This window comes from Budorcas taxicolor, chromosome 5 (genome assembly GCF_023091745.1).
Source record: "Budorcas taxicolor isolate Tak-1 chromosome 5, Takin1.1, whole genome shotgun sequence".
NCBI classification, from domain to species: domain Eukaryota; kingdom Metazoa; phylum Chordata; class Mammalia; order Artiodactyla; family Bovidae; genus Budorcas; species Budorcas taxicolor.
In genome coordinates this window covers 113,867,127-113,892,186 of record NC_068914.1, presented here as the reverse complement: position 1 = coordinate 113,892,186, position 25,060 = coordinate 113,867,127, and the positions used below count along the sequence as shown (strand labels likewise).

The 25,060-nt window shown below is 44.5% G+C and overlaps 1 protein-coding gene across 1 annotated transcript in view; it reads right to left on the bottom strand.

The window, feature by feature from the left end:
* Nucleotides 1-25,060, bottom strand: part of RFX4 (regulatory factor X4) — a 152,285-nt gene that overhangs the window by 25,484 nt on the left and 101,741 nt on the right. Inside the window, exons 11-15 of the mRNA XM_052640515.1 lie at nt 21,763-21,907; nt 16,646-16,740; nt 16,099-16,216; nt 3,852-3,971; nt 3,115-3,276 (exon numbers count right to left, since the gene is read on the bottom strand). Coding sequence (XP_052496475.1) covers nt 3,115-3,276; nt 3,852-3,971; nt 16,099-16,216; nt 16,646-16,740; nt 21,763-21,907 — 640 coding nt within the window. The remainder of the gene's footprint in view (nt 1-3,114; nt 3,277-3,851; nt 3,972-16,098; nt 16,217-16,645; nt 16,741-21,762; nt 21,908-25,060) is intronic.

Here is a 25,060-nt window from a genome sequence, read left to right as displayed (position 1 = left end):
ACTCTCACATCCATACATGACCACTAGAAAAACCATAGCTTAGACTAGATGGACCTTTGTTGGCAAAGTAATGTCTCTGCTTTCGAATATGCTATCTAGGTTGGTCATAACTTTTTTTCCAAGGAGTAAGCATCTTTTAATTTTATGGCTGCAATCACCATCTGCAGTGATTTTGAAGCCCCCCAAAATAAAGTCTGCCACAGTATCTATGGGATAAACGAATAGATAAATGCATAGATGTGTGACTGAATGAAGAGATAAAAGACTGAACCTAAACACGACAATCTCATCCTATTTGATCTTCACAAACACGTAATGTCGTTCCCAGTGTATTTGAATTGGAACTGTGATATAACTAAGCCCATGTTATGAGGGTCTGGAGCAAGATTCTAACCTGGAGGGAACCCAGCTCCAGAGTCACTGTGGTTGCCCGTGAGGGGTGGGAAAGGCCTGAACCTGGTGGCCGCAGTGGGCTGGAAGGAATGGTGGGTCAAGGTCTGGGTTAGAACAACTGGCCTTGGGAGATGTGGAGGAGAATGCCAGCTGTCTCCCCCAAATCTCTCCCTCTTCCCGCCTGGGGGCTCACTATCCACATTCCCCCTCTGTGTGCAGGTACATGAGGCCATGTGACAAAATCCTCACTGAGAGGATGGAAGTGGAAGTGGCACGTGCTGCCTTCAGGCCAGGGCTTCTATCAGTGGCTTTTTCCCCGTTCAGGTCCACTTTCCATTTCTCTCAGCTGGTTGCAGGCTTAACAAAGCCCAAAGCCAGTGGTCCTCAAACTAGTCAGCCTCACCATCACCTGGAGGCTTTCTCGAGCAAATGGCTGGGCCCCACCCTAGAGTTTCTTTTTTTTTTTTTAATTATTTATTTATTTGGCTGATCCAGATCTTAGTTGCAGCACTTGGGATCTTTGATCTTTGATCTTTGTTGTGGTGTTCAGGATCTAGTTCCCTGGCCAGGGATCGAATCTGGGGCCCCTGCATTGGAAGCATGGAGTCTTAGCCACTGGACCACCAGGAAAGTCACTACCCAGACTTTCTGATTCAGTAGGTCTGTGATGGGCTGTGATAACAAGCATTTCCTAAAAGTTCCAAGGTGATGCTAATACCACTGGTCCATGGACCGCACTTTGAGAAGCAATGCCCTGGGGGTATGGTGGAGCCCCACATTGAGGGGACATTCATTTCCAAATGGTTGTATTAAAGACAGCCTCCTCTCTGACTGAAACACCCTGTGTGAAATAGATTCCCATCGTGTTAACTCCAGCCATGTTTGGGTCTGTTACAGCGGCTTAGCCTACCCTAGCTAATCCAGGAGGAGTTGAGGGAGAGGAGAGCTGATTCCCAGATTTGATACTTGGGCAAATGGCAGAATAGAAGAGCAGATTTGGGTGGAAAAGATAATGAGGGACTTCCCTGGTGGTCCAGTGGTTAAGAATCCACCTTGCATTGCAGTGGAAGTAGGTTTGACCCCTTGTCAGGGAACTAAGATCCCACATGCTGCAGAGCAACTAGGCCCACTCTCCACAACTAGAGAGCCCAGGTGCCACAACTGCTGGGCCCACAAGTCATGACTGTACGCCTTAACCAAGATCCCACATGCCACAACTAAGGCCTGACACAGCCAAGTAAATATTTTAAAAATAAAAAAGGAAAGATAAGGAATTATTATCACAGACTTAGAATTATCACAGAATTATTATCACAAGCTCTCCACTCTACAGTCTGGTCTGTTCACCCCCACCCTCACCCAGGCCCATCCAGCACAAAGTTGTCTCTGCCTTTCATTCCTACGTGCTCACTCTTCTCCTATTAGCTGACTCCTTCTTATCTTTTGAGGCTGCCTTTGAGTTTCACCCCTCTCCCGAAGGCTTCGCTCCTGCCTGCCTGTGGTTCTGGTGGGATGGACAGGGTCTGCTCCTCTCTCTCAACTCCTACAGTGCTCCTGGCCACAGCCCTCATCTTATAGGCAATCCGAACAGTAACCACTTCTGTCTAGATAGCACTGCACTGTTAACCAAGCACTTAGACTTTTCTTACCTCATCTAATTCCCATATTTGTAACCACATGAGAAAACCTAGAGGTGCACACAAACACACACCCATACACACATGCACTCTATTCATTTGTATTACCCAACACTTACTACATATTCCACATACAATATATCATTTCCACAAGTCTTGAGAGCTAGGACATTTGCTGAATGACCAAATGAATAAATTTGTTTATGGCAACTGCTGACTCTGGTGCCTGCCAGGACTGGGAATTTCTTTTCCACTGTTTACTTTTCCTCCTCCATAAAATGGGACAATAGTTACCTTGTAATCGAGTAAAACAATTATGCTGAGGGTCCTTTGCTCATGGTAAAGTAACACTTAAATATTAGCAACTAGCTATGATTATCCTTGTAACATTTCTTCCATTTTCAAACGTCTTGGCATGCAAGATCCTATGGGATGTGACTCGAATTTACCTTCCCAGGCTTACAACACGCCTTCATGCCCACCCATATTTTAGCCAGTTTACCATTCCCTGAAAGGGTCCCACACTTCCCACCCCTGTGCATTTGCATACACTGTCTTCTGCCCAGAGGCCCTTCTGTAATACCTTTGTCAGTTAAAATCTAGTGTCAGCTTCTCTCTTCCTTGTGAGGTCTCCACAGCTAGATGGACTCTCCCCTTCCTTGGGGACCCACAGCATTAGCTCGGACCTTGCTTACTGCCCCGCCTACCTTAGTACGGCCACGGCTTATCATATGGCTTCCTGTCTCCGCATTTTCCAGAGATACCTCTCAGTTTCTGGTTCATGGAGAACCCTTTCTCATTTTCTAGAATGTCTGTGTCCTGTGTTTTATATAATTTCAACCATGTCAGTGACTTAGTCTCTCTTTTTTGGTGGGGGAATCTGGAGATTTTATCATGTACTTAATCTGCCAACTTGAAAACAGAAGTATCAGGAATATGAGCAGACGAATAAATGGATAAATCCAAGAGGATACTCAGATGTTGGCACTGTTCTGGGAGGGTGCTGGAGGGAGAATGTTTTTCCACAGAGCCCTGGCTTTACACATCATCTCCCCACTCAGAGCCTTGGAGGGATGTTCATTACCTGTAGTGCTGAGGCCAGTGTATTCAGGCGATGGGTTGCTGACAGGGGAAGAGGGGGGTGGCACTTCCACTGATGCGGCAGACTTTGCTGGAGAAAATGATGGCACAGGTGAAGGGGTGGGCGGGGCAGCCTCTGTCAGGATTATCTCTTCTCGGACTTCTGCTGTGGGAAGAAGAAGCATGGATTCTTAGAACCAAAGGTCACGGCAAGTTATCCTTAAAGGACTTTTAAAAAGGAAATGTTCTTGTGGTATTTATCAAGTCATGTGCATGCTGTGTGCTCAGTCACTTCAGTCATGTCTGACTCTTTGCAACCCCATGAATTGTAGCCCGCCAGTCTCCGTCCATGGGATTCTCCAGACAAGAACACTGGAGTGGGTTGCCATTTCCTGCTCCAGGGGATCTTCCCGGCCCAGGGATCTTACCCACGTCTCTTATATCTCCTGCACTGGTAGGCAGGTTCTTTACCACTGATGCCACCTGGGAAGCCCCTATCATGGCACTCCTCTGATTAAAATCTCTGATGGTTTCCCATCACAATGGTGGCACACGAGGCGATTCCTGCATACACACATGCCCACTCTCAAGAAGGAAAAGACAGTGTTGGTTTCCCACCATCTGACCTGTTCACCAAAACTAAATTCTCTGGGATGTGGAGCTGAAGAAACACAGAGCACAGACGTAAGGATCCAAGTCAATGTGAGAAGGAGGGCACGTCCCAGTGAAGTGCCAGCTTACCCGTGCTTCCTTCTCCCTTCATGGCTCGCATGAGCTCATTGGCCCGCTCCTGGCAGTGCAGCGATTCTAGCAGGTAGAGCACGTAGTCATCAAACATCAAGTGAATTAGATGAAAAGACCCTGGTAAGAGGAGATCCAAAGGAAAGATAAGCCGTCTCAGCTCAGGTGTGCCCTCTGGTCTGGTTGACAACACATTGAGCGGTGCTCTGACCACCTGTCCCAGACCCTCATTCCCACTCAGGTACGAATTACCTTGTTGCCAAGAGTTTGCTCTCCTTTGCCATCTCCTCTCCTAGCCTGGGGTTTAGCATAAGGTTAAGTGTTGGCAAAGACTCTTGATAGTCCCTTGGACAGCAAGGAGATCCAACCAGTCCATCCTAAAGGAAATCAGTCCTGAATATCCATTGGAAGGACTGATGCTGCAGGTGAAACTCCAATACTTTGGCCACGTGATGTGAAGAACTGACTCATTGGAAAAGACCCTGATGCTGGGAAAGATTGAAGGTGGGAGGAGAAGGGGATGACAGAGGATGAGATGGTTGGATGGCATCACTGACTCTAGGACATGAGTTTGAGTAAGCTCCGGGAGTTGATGATAGACAGGGAAGCCTGGCATGCTACAGTCCATGGGGTCTCAAAAAGCTGGACACGACTGAGTGGACTGAAGTGTCTCAGTTAATAAATTGAGCAAGGGAGTCTCTTCCTTGCTCAATTTATTAATAGGACATCATCAAAAATGGCACCTATTGAGCCATCTGTCAAAATGCATCTGAGCTCTTCCACTCACACTGTCCTCATCCTTGTCCAGGCACTCTTCACTTTGTTCAGCATTTCTGGACATAGTGTCTTGCATTTTCCTCTCTTCCACAAGCTTCTGATTCCCCTGACTAGACTGTAAGGATATCCACAGCAGAGACTTTGTCTTCTAACTCACTGGTGTCTACCAATGTATGTGACATAATTCTAGGAGCATAATCGATGTTTTAAGTTAGTAACAAATGAATTATTTCCCTGAGTGTTTCTGAGACCTCTGTTTACCACATGGTGCTTACAAAAGGTGTTGCTTGAGAAGATTGGGTATCCTCAAGTAGTAGTCTTCATCTTAAACTTAGAGTAGATTATTTCATTAAAAGGGATATGAACAATCATTTTGGAAGATTTTTCTAATGTGTCAGTCTTTGTTCTCAAAATATTATATTCAGTAATTCAATTTCTATAACCACTTTGTAAAAGTAGGTGCTTTTATTTCTATTTTGCAAAGTCAAGTTGTTCACAATGACAGCATACGTTACTTCAAAACCCTCATTTCTTGCATATTGTGCTGCCTCCAATGGACATGGATCCGCATGTGGGAGGGTACTCCATGTCAGCAGTCGGAGAGAGGGGCCAAGCCCTCATCTCTAGTCCCATGTTTCCACCTCTCAAAGGGACATTTCCACATGGATATCCTGCTGTCCCATGAAGTGTCCAACACTTCTCACTGACCTCTCCTTCCCCCATTCACCTTGCCTTTTTTAGAGGCCTTCTGAGACTCCCCAGCATTATTTATCTCGTGATCTGATCATCACATCATCATCAACACCACTATGACTGTCATCACAGATTTATTGAATGCTCACTATATGCCAAGGACCTTGCTAAGCACTTAACAGAGAGTTCATTCTTTCAACAAAACTGTGAGATAGGTGGTATTATCCTCTCTTGTGCTGTACTTGTTTGAAAAGACCCTGATGCTGGGAAAGATTGAGGGCAGGAGGAGAAGGGGACGAGAGAGGATGAGATGGTTGGATGGCATCACCAACTCAATGGACATGGGTTTGGGTGGACTCTGGGAGTTGGTATGGACAGGGAGGCCTAGCATGCTGCAGTTCATGGGGTCGCAAAGAGTCAGACACGACTGAGCGACTGAATTGAACTGAACTGAACTGAACTGAACTGTGCTGTACTTAGTCACTCAGTCATGTCTGCCTCTTTATGACCCCATGAACTGCAGCCCACCAGGCTCTCCTGCCCATGGGGATTCTTCAGGCAAGAATACTGGAGTGGGTTGCCATGCCCTCCTCCAGGGAATCTTCCCAACCCAGAGACTGAACCCAGGTCTCCTGCATTGCAGGTGGATTCTTTACCATCTGAGCCACCTGGGAAGCCCATTATACTCTCTTATGGATGAGGAAATGAGTCTCTCGATTGGAATTAAGCAAGGATTGGTCTCAGGTTGTCTGGCTCCAAAACTCTGTTCCCCTTTCCCATACAGATCCATCCGGTTCAGTTTCCTCATAGCACAGATGGGAAGATTAAAGGGTTTGGTCTTCAGAAGGGCCATGTGAGCTGGGTGCTATGCTTTTACAGGTCTCAGAAATAAGTTGATAAGGGCCAGTTGGGGGCTTTAGGATGGCTCCTCTTAGGTGGAATTTATTTTCTGCTTTTTAGTTGTAGCTGGGTTCTTTGTGCACGTGCACACACACACACAACACCTTTCAGTTCAGATAGATTGATTCTTTTGGTCCAGAAATGCTACAGAACAAGATTCCTGGCTTAACGCTGAGGCCACCCAGATGCCCCCAGATCATGCATATCTACCCCAGTCCCTCCACAGAGCTCCAGGACCATGTCCCCCATCCTGAACTTGGTCCTCATTCTTCCTCCATTCCCAGGGTGCTGTGTCTGTTGTTTGACCCCATCTGGAATTCAGAACATTCAGGTGTTTTTGAGTCATTGTGAGATGCAGACTTCCACAACTAAACTTTCCATCCACTTCCCTGGAATGAGTCCTGTGAGCTGTAGGTAGAGCACGGTGGGTAACCGCGTGGGGCTGGATCAAACTGCCCAGGTTGAACTCCAGCTCTGCTACTTAGTAAGACTTAGTAAGGCTTGGATGAGTTGCTCCTTGGAAATGTTAGATACAAAACCAGTTATTTACTGAGCTCTTGCTCTGTGGCAGCCACTGGTTTAACTGCTGGAAATTTACTACTGCATTAATCCTCATCACCACCATTTGAGATGAGTGATACCCTCCCTCTACAAAGGAGGAAATTGAGGCTCAGATGGGTAAAGATAACTGTCCAATGTCACATGGTTATTAAGTGTCAGACATGGGACTTGAACCCAAGTCTGACTGATTCTGAAGTTGTTCTTCAATCAATCATGTAATAAGGTTCTCTGAGAGCGGAATAGTCAACTCTATTTTACAGAAGTGCCATAATGAAGAAAAGTACATGTGCTTAATGAACAGTGGCTAAGGTCTCTTTTGCTAGTAATGTTCTAAGATTAGAACATTCTAACGTTCTAAGTCCTATGGTGTGACTGTTCATTCACAGAGTCAAAGAAGTCAAAAGACGGCAGCATATACCAAAAAGTTCCAAAGGGTCTCCACAATGAAGAAGTATTTGCTGAGATCTGGCTCTAAGTCAACAAGGATAGAGAGAAAGACATTATGAAACCAAATTAGAAGGGAAAACCCTAGATAATAAAAATGGGTTTAGTAGTTTTAGCACAGACAGGCACCTCGGATCATCTACACAATACTCCTGTCTAACAGATAAAGAAACAAGATCTGATGAAGTGAAGACACTAAGATCACCCTCTTAGAAAATATCAGAGCTGGGCTTGGAGGCCAGTACTCCAGGGGAAGTGTTGATCTGGGGGTTCAAGCTCTCCTCCTAGTGACTCTGATCAGCTACCCAACTGGCCTGATAATTTCAATCATCCTCCAAACAAGGAAAGTTTGTAGAGCTACTGCTGCTCGCTCACCACCGTGAGAAGTGCTTTGAGTACAAAGGAAACTTCAAGCTCAGTCACTGACTCCACAAAAGCTACAGTGTCCTTGGTGAGCAGAAATCCATCCTTAAGATTATTAGGCGACAAGCAGTTCAGTGCCAGGGTGTCGTGACCATGGGAGCAGTTCAGACAGGAGGGAGGAAAGCGGCAAAGGAGACTCAGAAAGACTGGTGAGAGGAGGGAGCGGAGGGGAGGGAGAGGAAAGACAGAAGCAGCAAAGACAGGAGAGAGGCAATTACAGCTAACATTCCTGCTTTATTTCTTCCCTTAGCACTTAACACATCTGCTAGTCTATAGACTGAATTTATTTATCTTTATTATGTGCCTCCCTACACTAGATTGTAAGTGTCATAAAAGGAGGGAATTTTATGTCTTTTTATCTACACACCCCCCCCCCCCCACCACACACACACACACGCTGTTCTCTACTGGGCATCTAGAACAGTGTCAGGCACAGTGGAGGCTCCATGGTTATTTGTTAGACAAATAAATGAAATAAGTAAGCACTGACCACTTACCATATGCACAGTGCTAAGCCCTTTTAATTTTCCAACAACTCTGTGCAGAAGATATTATCTTCAGTTAACACATGGGGAAATGAAAGCTCAGAAGATTTTAAAGCACTTGCCTAAAGTCACAGAGCTATTGAGCATTGGAGTCTGTTATGGAAAAAGGTATTAGGATACAGACAAAAGGAGACTGGTGTTGTTATAGGATGACATAGTTAATGCCGTCTTATAGAATCAAAGCATTGCTTTTTCTTCTGAAAAATTTCAAATATACGGAAAAGTATAAATAATTTGAAGAGAATTCCCTGGCAGTCAGGGGTTAGGATTCCGCACTTCCTATGCAGGGAGCTTGGGTTCGATCCCTGGTTGGGAAACTAAGATTTCACATGTTGCATGGGAAAGTGAAAGTGAAGGTGAAGTCACTCAGTCGCTCAGTCGTGTCCGACTCTTTGCGACCCCATGGACTGTAGCCTACCAGGCTCCTCCCTCCATGGGATTCTCCAGGCAAGAGTACTGGAGTGGGTTGCCATTGCCTTCTCCAAAGGCCCCCCCAAAAAAGAGAAAGAATTTTAAAATCAACACCCAGTGTACTCAACACCAAGCTTTATAAAATTTTAACATTTCACATATTTGAATTTTTTAACTGAAGATAAAAATGAAGCCCCAGTGTTCCCTTCCTTAACTTGCTCTGACACAGCATGCCCTGACGTAGCATGCCCTTATGTAATCACTGTCTCAAATCTGCCATTTATTGTTCAAACACATTTCTACATACATTTATGTATCCACAAAAGCAAATGATATTGTTTTTTATTTTCAAACTTGATAGAAATGGTACCATATTTTGCAGAGCATTCTGCAACCTGCACTTGATACCTTGGGTTTTTTAAGATCTATCCACACCAAGGCACATTGCTCTTGTTTAATGGCCATAGCCATTGTGTGACCATAGCACGATTTATTTGTCCATCCTCCTGTTGATGGAATTTAGGTTATTCACATTTTTGACTATTGGAAACTGGCTGTAATGAATCCCTTTTTTTAATTTTTGTACCTGTTGCCTTGTGTTTAGGACCATAGGTAGAATCTCTGGGTCCAAGAACATCTACATTCTTGAGTCTTATGAGGTAGTGCCAAACTGCTCACTAATATCTTTCACCTCCTTACTGGTAGTGTAGTTAACACAGTATTTGCCATCTGAAGGGTGTGAAATGTTACTGTCTTTATATTGCAGTACCCTAATTTTTAGAGGTGCAATCTCTTTTCATATGATTATTTCCATTTGAATTTCCTTTTCTGTGAACTATCTATTCATATTCTTTGCCCATTTTTCTGTTAGGGTATTTTTTTTGAAGATTGTATTTAAATTATTTATCACATATTATTTTCCAAACATGAACAGGGTACATGTAAATAATACTTTTAAATTTTTCCCTTGAAGGCCTTAAAATAATTTTTGTTAGAATTATTTTATGGACACCTTTCTGTTGCCATTATGAATGCAATATATAGATATAGACATTTAGACTGTTACATAAAGATAGCTATTATTTTCTATTTAATGGTAAGAGTGCTAAGGATTTTTTTAAAACTGAAGTCAGTAACCTGCCTGAATTCTTATTTGTTCTATTAGTTTGTAGATTAATTTTTGTCAGCCATCATGACATCTATAAAGACAATTTTGTGTTTTCCTTTCTGATTCTTATATTTCATTTCCTTTTCTTGTTGCATTTGCCAGCACCTCCAGTACATAGCTATCAGAAACAGTATTAAAAGGCATTTGTTTCTTATTCATGACTGAAACGGGAAAACTTCTAAAGTTCCACCACTTAGTACATTGTTTTCTGCAGGTTTTTAAAATACTCTTTAACATATTCAATGAATTCCCTTCTGTTCCTAGTTTGCCAAGAGTTTTTAAAAGTTTTTAAAAGCTAAATTGTATCAAATACATGTTTTCCTCTGTATCTGTAGATGTTTATATCATTTTTCTCTTTTAACAGGGAAGACCTTTAATTTGTAATGTATGTTAATGAGTAATTTTCTGACTTTGAATCATACTTGAATTCTTGGCATCATACTCATCAACCATGATTTTTAAAAAATTTGCCCTGGATTTGATCTGCTAGTATTTTATTCATATATATATATATAGATAACCTCAGATATGCAGATGACACCACCCTTATGGCAGAAAGTGAAGAGGAACTAAAAAGCCTCTTGATGAAAGTGAAAGTGGAGAGTGGAAAAGTTGGCTTAAAGCTCAACATTCAGAAAACGAAGATCATGGCATCCGGTCCCATCACTTCATGGGAAATAGATGGGGAAAGAGTGGAAACAGTGTCAGACTTTATTTTGGGGGGCTCCAAAATCACTGCAGATGGTGATTGCAGCCATGAAATTAAAAGACACTTACTCCTTGGAAGAAAAGTTATGACCAACCTAGATAGCATATTCAAAAGCAGAGACATTACTTTGCCGACTAAGATCTGTCTAGTCAAGTCTATGGTTTTTCCAGTGGTCATGTATGGATGTGAGAGTTGGACTGTGAAGAAGGCTGAGCACCGAAGAATTGATGCTCTTGAACTGTGGTGTTGGAGCAGACTCTTGAGAGTCCCTTGGACTTCAAGGAGATCCAACCAGTCCATTCTGAAGGAGATCAGCCCTGGGATTTCTTTGGAAGGAATGATGCTAAAGCTGAAACTCCAGTACTTTGGCCACCTCATGCGAAGAGTTGACTCATTGGAAAAGACTCTGATGCTGGGAGGGATTGGGGGCAGGAGGAGAAGGGGACGACTGAGGATGAGATGGCTGGATGGCATCACTGACTCAATGGACATGAGTCTGAGTGAACTTCGGGAGTTGGTGATGGACAGGGAGGCCTGGCGTGCTGCGATTCATGAGGTCGCAAAGAGTTGGACACGACTGAGTGACTGAACTGAACTGATAGATGAATATTTTCATCTATATTTATGTGTGGTTGAGTCATAATTTCCTTTTCCTCTATAGCTCTTCTAAGTTTTGAAGCTGAGATTATATTAGCTTCATAAAATTAACTGTATAGCTTTCCTTCTTTTGTTTTTATTCTCTAAAACACTAATTTTCATATTAATTTTCATTAACTAAGGATTTTATGCTTCTTAAAGGTTTAGTAAAAGTTGCAGTTTAATGCCTGATTTTTTTGAGGGAAGAGATCTTTTCATTTACTGTGATTATTAGTTGATCTTATTTCTAGCATCCTATTTCATGTTTTGAGTTTACTATATATTTTTTCTAAACTTCCTTTATTTTCTTAATTCTTGTCAGTTAAATTTTCGCATTTTTCCATTTTTCTTTGGCAAATTATGATTCTATTCTTCCAGTGATGATTCTATATCCTACACATCTATTAGGTCCAAACTATACATTCTTTTCAACAAAATCTAAAGTTATATAGTATTTCAAGACAAAGACCTTTAGCACACTCTAACTATTCCTGGAAGATTCTCTCCCCACTTCCCTGTGTTTTATTGTTTCTTACAGTTTGATTTTACCTTTTTAAAACACACAACCAAAGTTAGTTTTTAAATTACAATCCAAAGTTACTTAAATTTGCTTATATATTTTAAAATTTCTTTCATCTTAAAGAAGGCCTCCAAATTCTTTAACAAGCCTTCCTGGGAAAATTGTGTATGCTGTACAGGGGGGCAGGGGTTGGGGTGGGGGTGGTCTATGCATTTCCTTCAGTCTCGGTAGGTTTGTGACTGCTTTGATCACCAGAGCAAGGGTAGTGACACTTTCACTTCTGAGACTGAGTTATAAGAGGCACTGCTGCTCCCTCCTTGGCACACTCATTCAGGGGGCCTGAGCCTCCACGAGAGAAGTTCAACTGTTCAGAGGCCACTGTGCTGTGAGCACACAGCACTGAAAGTGAGCCACACAGAGAGGCCATTTGAGTGCACCCTGATCGGCTGTCCTAGACTCCAAGTCATCCCAGCCCAGGCACCAGACACCCAAGGATTCCAGAGGATTCCAGCCTCCAGCTGAGTGAGCTCCAGCTTTTGAGTCCTCCCATCTGAGGTCCCAGATATCACAGAACAGAGGCCAGCCATCCCTGCTGGACTCAAGTCCCAGACATCATAGAACAGCGACCAGCCATCCCTGCTGGATCCTGTTCACATTCCTGACCCATCAAATCTGTAGGCATAATATTGTTTTAAACCACTACACTTTTGGTAAACAACAATATCTAGAACATTGCTGTTTCTTGCATCCCAGAATTTAGTGATGGTTTTATTTTTCTTCTTACTGAAATGCACTGTTTAATTTTTTTAAGTGAAGTTCTATGGGCACCACAGTTCTCTGACTTTTTGTATAACTGAAAATATCTTTGCTTTGCCCTCATTTTTCTATAATGGTTGACAGTTCTTTGTTCTCAACACTTGTCTTCTGGCATCTCTCTTGTTACTCATGATCATCTAATTAATGTTCTTTTCTCTCATAGCTTAAATATTTTTTTTATTCCATCAATATGGCTTTAGAAAAACCATCAGCGAGGGGTAAACAGTTTATCTAGCCTTTTTTGTGCCATGCATCTGAGCCCAGGATACTTGTCTTAATTATGGTAATTGAGAAAGCGTGGCTTTTGTGGCAAGGCAGATCTGATTTTGAAACAGAGCTCTGCCACTTACCATATTGATTGTCTGCCTTGCAGAGTTGATGTGAGAATTAAATGGTACTGTGTGCTTCCTACCCATTTGTCAAAAAGAGTAGCATTATCTTGCTTTTGCTTCCTGTTCTATCACAGCTTCCTCATCTGTTATATTGAGGGCACTACTAGTGGACCTCGTAAGTTGTGAGAATTCAATGAGAAAGTGCCTAATACTGTGTCTAGTGTATACTAGGCCCTGAATAAACATTACTTTGTTTTTCTTATTACTATTTGGCTGAAGACAGTTAGAAGAAGCCTTAGCAGTGTGGCCCTAGCAGGGGAGCCCCTAGTGGGGGAGCTCAGCTCAGTTTGCTGTACATCCTCGGCAAGCCCCGTCTCCTCTCTGGGTTTCTGCTTTTTCTCTCCAATACAGGGAAAGCAATTCATGCCACCTGGTGCTTGGCGGGGTTGTGAGTGACATTTTGAAGGTCAAGATTCTACAGTTTAGCAGGTTCTGGGTAAGAGAGCCAGGCCAGGACATCCAAACTTTGAGAAGTAGTCTGGAGGCTCTGTCCGTCAGTCACTTGGCCTGGGAGCTGCTCCCATGTGGCTTGCACTGCCCTGCCTGAGTGGGTGAGCTTTGACTCTAGGCCAGGACAAAAGTGTGCAGAAAGGTGAAAACTTGGGAAATGGTACGTAGCCCCACCCCCTTAGCCTTCAAATCCAAGGCAGCTTTCCACACCATTTCATGCTGAAGCCCTTCCAGGAACTATGTTTGCCTTCTGGATGTTCCCAAATAGTGAAAACAGGGGCATCTGGTGAAAACCCAGAGTGAAAAGGTAAAGACACCTGCCTGCCTCGGGAGCCAGGTATCCTAGGAACTGGACTCAGAGCAGTCAACCACAAATGCATTGTTGTTGTTGTTGTTTAAATAGAGTCTCTAATTTCCTCAGCTCCATTAGGATGAAAAAGTTCATTGCCCACCACCCTACCTTTGCTGACTAATTTTGCTAGAAAGTGCTGCTTGCAGCAAAGAAAGAAAGTCTGGCTACTTTAGTTCACAGCATAGGCTCTTTCAGTGAAAAGGAATTAGGGAGAAACGAATGAAAAGGAATTAAGGAGAAGAAAGGAGTCAACTACCTTTGAAAGAGGCTCTTCTGGGAAGAGGTGATAGAGTCCCTGCGGGATCATTGTGATATTCCACACGATCATTGTGACGGTCAGCCTGCTACGCAGACACACAAACGCCCGCACCATTCACAGGGCCAGGATCGTGTGGGAGTTATAAGATATATAGAGCTGGCCCCTGCGGTTGGGGGTGGGGCCAGGGAACAGAGGGCTCTTTTTCCTAATTAGCTGTTTTTATACAGGGAACACATGACCCAAACACAACCACCAACTGTGTCTTTGACATATACAGGCAGAAAGGGGGAGCTGGGCTTTTGTCTGCCGCAAATTCTTTCAAGTTGCCTGTCATCCCAAGCCACAAAACTCAACAATGAGTCGGATGAGCAGGACCATTTCAGAGACCTTGCTAAACGGACTTGGAGACAGGTATTATTTCCATCGGTTCATGGTTGAAAAATACTGTAAAAGTGAAATTGGGTTCATATCTTTTTTCTGTCCTTTTCTAAAAGTTTTGTGACCATTCTTTGCCATTTGCCCGAGTTTCTGGTGTATCCTAGAATAGTGTATGGTTCAAAAAGAAACAAACACATTTTAAGGAATAGTATTTCTTAGTACTTATTCACTGAACTCTCATTGTTCTACTGTCCATAACATCGACTGTTAACTTAGTAAATACAAATGGATTTCAAAGACTATTACAACGTCAACTACGTTCTCTATCTAATGAAGGGTATTTGATAATATAGTCAGTTCAAGAATCAGCAAATTGAAGCATAAGATATAAAGCAAGGAGAGGATGCTTGCTTTGTGGCTGTGTATATATTTATTTGTGTGGCATCGTTCATTCTTTGATTCTAAAGCAATGAAAAAATCTTGAGTATTTTTTACCTATTGGCTTAACTGAAAGCAGTTATGCACAAATGGTTTTCCCAGAGCCAGAAGTAACATGTGCTAACACTAACTGTGTTGAACTGGAAGTCATCAAAATGCCAAATGCCGTGTCTGATGTCACTGCCCAGGTAGCGGTCACCAGAGCATTTCCATACACAGCTCAGAGAGAATTTCTGTCTGTAGCCATGGTGCAGGCAGGTTCAGAGAACTTCCCAATGCTGAGATTAAAGAATCCACAGCAAAACACTTCTCCAATTGGGTAAACACAGTCTTTCACAGACAGAGCTGTTTAGAAAAAATAGTGCATTCTTTGTTTCAACACATATTCACCACGTTGTATAGCACAACTGGAAAATACTGACAAGACCACAAAAAACTAGATGGAAAAGTGTTAGATTAAACCCAGAGCAAAGCCCAGAGCTGATTGGCTTAATTGGAGATAATGAGAAGCAAAAACCACATTTCTACTTGCAAAGTTAAACAGAGAACAAGGCAATTACCCTGAAAATTTGCCAACAGCCTTTTGCTGAAATGCCTAGAAAATTGAAGGCCAGAGTGTTTTTGAGACTTCAAATGTCTGGATAATGCCTAGAAGTCCTACGTCACTTGTTTAATGATGATCTGAACTCCGTGCATATGCCATTCTTTCTAATGAAACATAATATTCCCCCCCAAGTCAGTGATTAGGTTCTTGCCCACAGCGACTACTAGAAGCACCTCTGGGCAGAGGGTTCAAGTCTCATTAACAATAGAAAACAGAAGACAAGGACTTGGGGTAGGGATGTCTCCTGGAGGTGGTGCAAACCCAAGGGGTCAGTAAAGCAAAGGGGAAAATGAATGCAGAAGTCCTTCACGAGGGATCAGACCGGGGCATGTCATCGAAGAAACTTGTCTACCCACTGCTGGCCTGTCAATCAAGCCATTTGCAAATGTCTGGACTCAGGGGCTTCTTCATGTGCCCAGTCTTGGCATATCTGCACTATGAAATTTGTCATAATAGTCCTGTAAAAGTAGCCATGACTGGGGCTTCCAGAAAAAGGGGAGCACAGCCACTGCTATTTACTCCTCTTTAAACTCAAATAGTAGTGCGTGCCAACCTCTCATCTGCAGATATGAATACTTCTCCTTTGGCATGCAGTGCCATCTTTCTCCCTGAAAGTCCTAACATCACGTCCCCCAGAACAGAGGATGTTTCTAGGTGCTGCCCTTATGGTCTCAGAGACAACAAGACCATGCCTAACTCTGGAGAGATGGACTTGATCCAGGGAGCCCAGAAAAGACGTTTTTGGTTTGGAGGGGGCTGGGGTTGTCTTACCGAAGCTGGGGGCACTGTGCAAGGTCATGTCCCGGATCACCCTTGTGCCAAAACAGGACCACATCAAGAGAAACTGCTGGGCCACCTTCTTCAGGGATCCTTGTCTCTTGGCAGCCACCTAAGAGAGAGTGAACAGCTTTAAGAGTGGCTGATTTGATCTTCACTTATTATTCTTTCTTATAAAAAATGGCAAGAAGGTTTATGTGTCTCTAAGTTCAATACCATGGAACGGTGGTTTTTGGCTTTTTATTTTTAGCAGCAAAAGTTTACTCTAAGAAATGAAATCTTAAGTCAAGACTCAATGTGTACAACAGAAAAAAGAGATTCTGGCCTGGTTGAGCCAGCGGAGGGAGCCTCGGAGTCTTGCCTCCTTTGACTCTCTTTGCTGCCTACTTCCTAAGGAGGGGCCCAAGCTTTGCCTTGGATCCCTAGGGTTCTGAGGCCGCCAAGGAAACACTCAGCTAGCTTGCTGCTGGTGACCCAAGTGCCATCAACAAGAGTGATGGACTGCCATACAGGGCTGGGACCTTCCGGTCAGCAGACCCACCTTCACAACACACCGGTCCACCATGGTGTCCAGCCACTCGATGTAGGACTCGATGGGAGACTGCTCCTCCAGGAGGTGGTCAAATTCCTGATACACTGTCAAACAAAGGAGAGCCCCCCACACCATGTAGTTGGGTTTAAACAGGCACACATTCAAGGATTTAGAGAATACACCCCAACTTACCTTTCCAAGCTCATCTTCCATGCCTAGGAACACTTTCAACCATGGCCATCCCCAGCTTACCATTCCTGCAAACCTCTGCTTGGATTGTTTAGTCCATCACAAAACAGTGGAAATGATCCTCCTGTGAAATTCTACTTACCCTCTTCTGCCCCTTGTCAGCAGAGCTGATCATTCTTCCTCTATATTTTCGTAGCCCTTAATTATTTGTATTCTTACCTTCACCATGTCACAAAGAGCCCTTTGTTATAGTCAGTGGTGTTTATGGGTGTGTCCCCCTGCTACATCTTTGTCTGATATCTTTATTAGCTGGTGCATTCCCTGTGACATAGCTCTTATCCAGCAAGTACTTGCTTGTGCAAACAGGCAGACACATGCTAATACTCTCTTGCACTCTCTCGGCACATTTGATCATTCAAATGTTTCTGAACCATGATGGTATCGGCCAAGTAGCTGAACCAGCCTCTTAGTGCTTGACATGTAGCAGATGCTTAACAAATATTTGTGGAGTAGAGGGAGCAATCTCTGTTTCTTCAGTTTCCACATTACTAACAGGAGGATAATCGTACCACTTCACAACCTGTCTTCAGGCACGAGTCAAACAACTGAATCTAGAAAGATTTTGTAATCACTGGAGCACTGTAGAAAGTACAGGCATTGCTGTGATGATCTCCAATCAAAAACATCTTGTTTTATTATATTTTTGTGTGTTTTTGTTTGTGGGGCTCGATAAATCAAGCCATAATTCAGGAACCACGCATTCCTACAGTTTTCATTTGTCTGAGCAGTTTTTGTTGTTCCATTTTCCAGGACCAACCAATTTGCTCTACTTTACTTGTGATAGCTTCTGCAAGAGGTCGGCTTGCAGGACCCAAAGTCAAACACTTCAGAACGAGAAAAGGCTTTCCAAAACCATTTAGTTGATCTGTCTCATTTTCGAGATGAGGATGTCTCATGTCTATGTCTAAGAGGTCAAATGACCCCCTCAGAGTCAGAAGATGAGTTGGTGGCAGAACAGGAACTGGCACCACTTTCTCTTTGGTGGCACTTCCCCCTTCCTGGCACGGTCTGTGTGCCCAAGCTACTGTGCTTCAATCAATGATGATATGATGATAATGATCATGGTTGCAGTGAAAGCGTTAACTGCCAACATTTACTGAGTGCTTGCTGCACGCCAGGTACTGCCCTAAAATGTTTTATATGGACACCCTCTAACCTGAAACAACCTCCAGCATGTATGTGAATGTCACGAGGCCAGAACCGAGAACAGTGCCTGATACTTGGTAGCTGCTCAAATGTTTGTTGGATGGATGAATGGCCCCAAGAGGTAGGTACTGTTACTACTTCCCTCTTTGACGAGTGAGGAAACAGAGGCACTCAGAGATGAGTGACTTTCCAAAGGTTTCACCTCTGGTTAGAGGCAAGTTTCAAACACAGTGGGACTCAAGCGCTTGCCTTGCAACCTCTTCACTACACTAGCTCTACACTATGTGCCAAGAGCAAGGCACACATTGTCCCATTTAATCTCTTTGCATTATCCCCATTTTACAGATCTGGTAGCCAGAGTCCACCAGAGCCAACGTTTGACTTAAGGTCTGTCAGGCATCCCAACCCCATGTTCTCATCGCAGTACCACTTAACACTCCTTCTAATCAGCACGCTCAAATCCTTATGTGCACTTTTTAACTGAAGGTAAATTAGCATCCCCTACCAGCATCTACATCATGGTAACCCTCTCAAGCAAGAATCTGAAGACTTGTCAATTGGTTGTAAGGGAGGAAGAATGTAGTACACAGTTACCTCTGGTCTTTCTCAGACTGGCCCTTGGTCCAGCTCACTGTGTCCAGGGACTGGCTTCCCAGCTGTCTGGAAGGAGCAAGGGTGACACCCATGTGCCAGGCCATCTGCCTTCAGGCTTCCTCAACCTCCTTCATCCTGTCACTACATCACTTAGCATGTTCCCTTTGGTAAAACTCATCCATTTGGAAGGCTTCGCAGGTAGCACTAATGGTAAAGACTGCCTGCCAATGCAGGAGACATAAAAGACATGGATTCAACCCCTGGTTGGGAAGATCCTCTGGAGGAGAACATGGCAACCCACTCCAGTATTCTTGCCTGGAGAATCCCATGGAGAGAGGAGCCTAGTGGGCTACAGTGCATGGGGTTGCAAAGAGTCAGACACAGCTGAAGTGATTTAGCATGCACGCAAGCAACCATTTGGAAATTACTTGTTTGATTTCTGATTTGCCATTAGCTCTAAACTCCATGTGGGAAGGGCAGGGTCTATCTTATTCACTGCTCTCTGCTTAGCATCTAGCCCAGTGTTCAACCCAGGACAGGCATTCAGTAAGTACCAGCTGGCTTGACCTAAACTTCATTACGACTCCCTTCCTCTGCTGCTGCTGCTGCTGCTGCTGCTGCTGCTGCTGCTGCTAAGTCGCTTCAGTCGTGTCTGACTCTGTGCGACCCGAGACGGCAGCCCACCAGGCTCCCTTGTCCCTGGGATTCTCCAGGCAAGAACACTGGAGTGGGTTGCCATTTCCTTCTCCAATGCATGAAAGGGAAAAGGGAAAGTGAAGTCGCTCAGTCGTGTCCGACTCTTCGCGACCCCATGGACTGCAGCCTACCAGGCTCCTCCGTCCATGGGATTTGCCAGGCAAGAGTACTGGGGTGGGTTGCCATTGCCTTCTCCGCCCTTCCTCTAGAAGAATACAAAGATTCAAAGGGCAACATTCTGCCCCTAGCTTAAGAAAACAAGAAGTGTGTACGCGCGCTAAGTCACTTCAGTCATGTCTGACTCTGCGACCCTACGGACTGTAGCCCACCAGGCTCCTTTGTCCATGGGATTCTCCAGGCAAGAATCCTGGATTGGGTTGCTGTACCCTCCTCCAGGGAAGAAAACAAGAAGAGAAAGGCCCAACAGGTTCTTTCCAGGAGAGGCAGTAGTGACCTGCATGCTGCTCCAGCAGAGGCTCAGAGCCTGGCCCCAAAACAAGCAGTGGTGATTGTATGTTTCCTTATGAGTCTGTGTCACAGTTTCTTCCCCCACAAAAGCTGGAGAGAGGAGAAGAGAGCTGAGTCCAGTGCTGCTAGGAATGGTGAGCAGAACCAGGAAGATGGATCACTCTGGGCTTTTACCCCTCTGTTTGGTCCTCCACAAACTGTGCTGGCCCCTTCCTCCACACCTGGCCCTGTGTGAGGCCCTGGGGGCACGACCATCTGGGTACAGCTAGCACTGTTAGGGTGCTCACAGTCATGCTCTCCATTGCCTTCTAGAAGGAAAAGCAGGACAGGGAGCACGACTGTAAAAACCTGGAATGGTCCTGGAACATCTGAAGCTTGCCCACATCTCATTATCTTCGTCTGCTCTGGCATGCACTAGTGCATGATAAGGACACGGAGACAAGACCTGGGTTCCAGGGTCAGCTCTGCTACCTTGAGCAAGGTTCACTGGCTCAGGGAGGCTCAGTTTGCTTATCTGTAATATGGGGGTGAGAAGTGAATCTTCCCTCATGACACAGGATCTGGCATAAACTAGGCAGTGTATCAGCTGAATTATGCTTTTAGCGACAATCTCTAACATTCTCAACAGGGCAAAGCAGGCTGGAGGCTGTTGCAGAGGAAGAAATATGAGCCTGAGAGGAGCTCTGAGGTCACCAGGAAAGAAACTCGAGGGACATGGCGCAATGTGTCAGCTGCTCCATTTGCTGTTGAAAAGAGGTCCCTAATAGGAGCAACTTTGAGAACTCTGTTTATAAACATGACCTACTTAGGTTGGAGGCAGAAAGGCTCCCTGCAAGACAACAGTGTTGAGGGGGTATAGTAGAAACTGAAGGGGCTGAGGGCTCTCAGGAGAGCTGGCCCCTCTTCTCAGAGGAACCTCACTCTGCAGCTTCCCAAATGATGTTACTATGAGGTTCTTGGGTCTTCCTCCTCTCAGAAGGTGCAGCAGCTGCCGTATCCCCTTCCTCCTGGATGACATCAGCACCAAGCTGCCTGAGAGCTAATGCGGACTCACCCTCTGTCCTCATGCTCGCTTCCCCCAGCCCCCTAAGCCCTGAAGCATGAGAAGGGCCAGCTGAACTAAGGAAGGAAGAAGTCAACACACTCTGGTCTAGGGGATTCCCCAGGCAGAGACTGTGATGGGCTGTTGAGGAAAAGCACAGATATGTTAAGGATGGTGGTGTTCTGTAGTCCTCCCATGTCCTCTGCTGCCAAGAACAGCAACCCGACCATATCAGGATAATATCTGGAGCAATAGTCTCCCAGTCTTTGTCCACAGGGGCCACAGGTTCACAGAAGTAAGTCACCATCCACTTCCTTCTCAGATATCTGCTGTGATTGACAGGTTCACCTGTCAATATGTGGGCTGACTCCCGTGACTCTCCATGGAAAAGCGGGCAGCACATCCAGTTGCCTCCAGGCTGACGTATGCCAAGAGAGGTGGCAAGCTTTGCTCCTCATTTGTTGATGCCACCCAGGGAATGCCTGATGTGTCCTGACGTATGCCAAGAGAGGTGGCAAGCTTTGTTCCTCATTTGTTGATGCCACCCAGGGAATGCCTGATGTGTCCTGACGTATGCCAAGAGAGGTGGCAAGCTTTGCTCCTCATTTGTTGATGCCACCCAGGGAATGCCTGATGTGTCCTGACGTATGCCAAGAGAGGTGGCAAGCTTTGTTCCTCATTTGTTGATGCCACCCAGGGAATGCCTGATGTGTCCTGCCCGATATCCCAGAACCCATTTTCCCCAGCAATGTGGACCCACGTCCTTGTAAATCAACCGGCTCCTCCACCTGAGCCAACCACTTTAACAGAAACAACAGGAGGGATGAGATCCCAGGGAGAAGGACAGGGTGGGAGTGTGCCACTTTGTTTACCAACATACTCTTTCTTTTTAAACAAATAAAAAGACACACGCCCTGGTGGAGCGTCTTACACTGGATGATGAGCTTCCGGTGCTCATCACGAGTGTCCTCCATGGTGTAAAGGGTTTGCTTGGTAATGCTGTTGAGGTCCACGTTCCTCCAGTCTTCCAGCATTTGGAACGTGATGTCTGCACTGTGGATCACTGTTCGAGATGCCTGGAAATGCAATCCAATAAACTCATTAGCTCGTGGGTTGTTAAGTTCAAAGCCTTCCCTTTATTTCCTTTCAGTTCTTTTTAATGAATCTGCTCATGGGGCTTCGCTAAGTGCTTTGAAATTCAAGAAAACTCAGAAGATGAGTCTGTAACTTGGAAGATCTGTATACTGTTTTCTGTGGCTCTCTCCTCATGTCTCTGTTTATAAGAAACTACCCCCCGGTGGCCTGGGCCAGAACAAACCTGCTATTCCCCACCCTCCTCCCCCCCCCCCACGCCCGACCCTCTCTCCCTGGCTTTGGTCTTGACCTGGTGGAACAGTGGGATGAGGCCCAGAGATCTGTCAGCCTCCTGATGGGAGCTTGCTGGGTGAGAGCCCTGTGTTTAACAACCCATGTCTCTAGCACCTGAGAATTGACCGGCTCAGATTTTGGAAAGGTCCCACTACCCTTGGGACTATGATAGATTTCAACCTCAGAAATGTTACCAGGTGTATTTTTCATCTAAATACATTCTGAAGCAATTTATGGTCTACATTTTTGTTTTTCGGGTTTTATGTGACTATAATGACTAAAACAAAGATGAATAATTGAGGTAGAAGAAAAGGAAAACTCTACCTTACAGCTCAGTGGTTTGTTAATGTGAGTGTGAATGTGAGTGTGTCTGTGTGTTTAATCTGTGGCTTCCCCAGCAATCCTCATAGCAGAATTTAAATTTGAGAGCTAGAACAATACTCGGAACAATAGTTGGAACTAGCAAGTTGGAACAATACTGATAAAAGCAAAGAAAAACATTTCCAGAATCATTTCCTTTCCTTGCATGTTTTCAAAAATTGTCTTTAATGAAACAAGATTTCAAAGACAGTGGACCTTTTAACTCTCCTAATGCTTGTGAATTTCCAATCAGATGTAAATACTGACAGCCCGTTTTACACGTAGACTGTCTGAGCACAGGTAAAATCTTCTTCATATCAGTGTAGAATGCCTTGAAGGACACAGGCAGCCAGAATATATGAATACATGAAAGGTGAGTTGGGTTGATTTCTAATGATAATGAGAACAACTGAATATGGAAATTTCAGATTCTGGATTCAAACATACTGAGTTCAAATCCTGACCTTGCTGCTGACCAGCTGATTGATCAGAGGCAGGCAAGATTAATTTCCGTTTCCTGACCTCTAAAATAGAGATATAATAGTATGCATTTCTTTAGGAGCGCCATTGTTGGATATTCCTTGGGGTAATGTTTGCAAGGTGCACACTTCAGGGAGTAAGAGCCCACTAAATGGGCCTTCTGTCATGCAGGTCGGTTCTCTTTGTTGGGAGGGCACTGACAGCTCAGGGGCCTTTGCACTGACTGCTCCCACTGCTGGAATGTTCTTCTCTCACCCTACCCTGGCCTCCCGGCCATCATGTGTGCTCCAAGTGAAGTGCAGCACCCATGCAGAGGACTTCTCTAGCCACACCATTTGAATAGGATCTAAAATGCCCGGTTATCCTCTATTTCCACTCACTTTCTTTCATAACACTTATCACTTTTCATTCTTTTGGTGGGTCTTTTTTTTTTTTCCTGCTGAGGCCAAGTGTCTGGGATATAAGCATAAATGTCTGGTACACACAGTAGGCACTCAAAGGATTTTGTGGGATGAATGGCTGAGATATGAATGCCAAGTTGCCCGCTTAGTGTATCCAGAAGGGCCTGAATATTTGGCTCTTGGTTTTAAGTATCTGGGGGGCGGGGGTGGAGGTGGGCATTTGGTCAGATGTTGTTTCGTCTGACTTGCTTTGTGTGTGTTTAGGAAAGCTCGCCGGGATATTAGCTGAGATGTTACATGATGTCTCATTCCCCTCACTAATCCTGATCCTTTGGCTGGTCCAGGAATGTGTCTGGTGGCTATCCAGTGAAGATGGGAAAGGTAATAATTGCTGATTAACTTACATACTGTCTGTCTGGAAAGTGGAGAGAGTGTGTCTGTGTGTGCACATGAGCATGTAGGGTATTGTAGGCATGCAAGTGGATGCTTTTACTACCTGGTACATTAAAGGGTCAAGCCTTTCCACACTTCCTAAGTGTCTAGTTCTATGTCCTAAAACCATATCTATTTCCCTGATATGACCCTAAGACTGTCTCTTCCAAGCTGGGGAAAAGAACCAGAAGACAGTCACCCTCAGAAATATGACAATGTTTCTTTTTTTCCTTTGTAAAAGAATACCTCAAATCAATTAATTCTATACACACATTAAAATATTTTATATTTAATAAATATGTAAGATACAAAGACAAAAATGACAATTCCCAAGACCCAATACCCATGATGAATATGACTTTCCATGAGCTAGAATTTACCATCCTTAATGGCTGGAAATGTTTGCTTCTATCAAATTGCTGATTTTGTTATTATAAAATTATTATTGTTTTTGTTTAACAAGATACACATCTATGCAATATAAATTTAGCAGAAAACATTTAACAAGAAACTTTTGATCTTTATGGGTAGATGTTACGTGTTTAGTGATATAATGGAACCCTCAGGTTTATGTCAAGTCCATCCTAAAACCTTTTGATGGAGAGAGGTAGGATTTAAAAACTAACCCTGGCAGTGTTTATTTTGTTAATATTCATCTTATTTCCTGAATCCCACCCATCTGTGAGGCTCTACCCTACCCCAGAACAGTGCCCCGGGGTGGGCTCTGTGACAGCATGAGTGTGGAGGGTCTCCCTCTGGTCTCCAAATCACCCTTTGTGCCATTTTATTCCAGGGGCAGGGCTGGAACAGTGAGGTGTGTGTGTGTGTGTGTGTGTGTGTGTGTGTGTTGGGGGGTACTTTTATACTTTCTGGTTCCTGGCCTGGCACCTTCCTTCAGGCCACTCCAACTAGAGACCCCCATCACCACCTCGACCTTGAGTAACCAGCACCAATCTGAAGCCACCAGTGTAAGGGAGAAGTTACAGACCCGAACACATAAACAAGGCAGACAGGTGACACTCATGAGCGAGGTGGGCCAAGCGTAAGAGAAAGTGGGGTTGATGATGAAGACGCTCAGCCCATCCGGCTGCTTGCTACACTGGGGGAATTAGTTCTGGGGTGGCAGCTCTTAAAAGTTTTCTGCAGAAAATGTGGGTGTTTAGTTGTCATCTCCTAGTTTCCACTGTT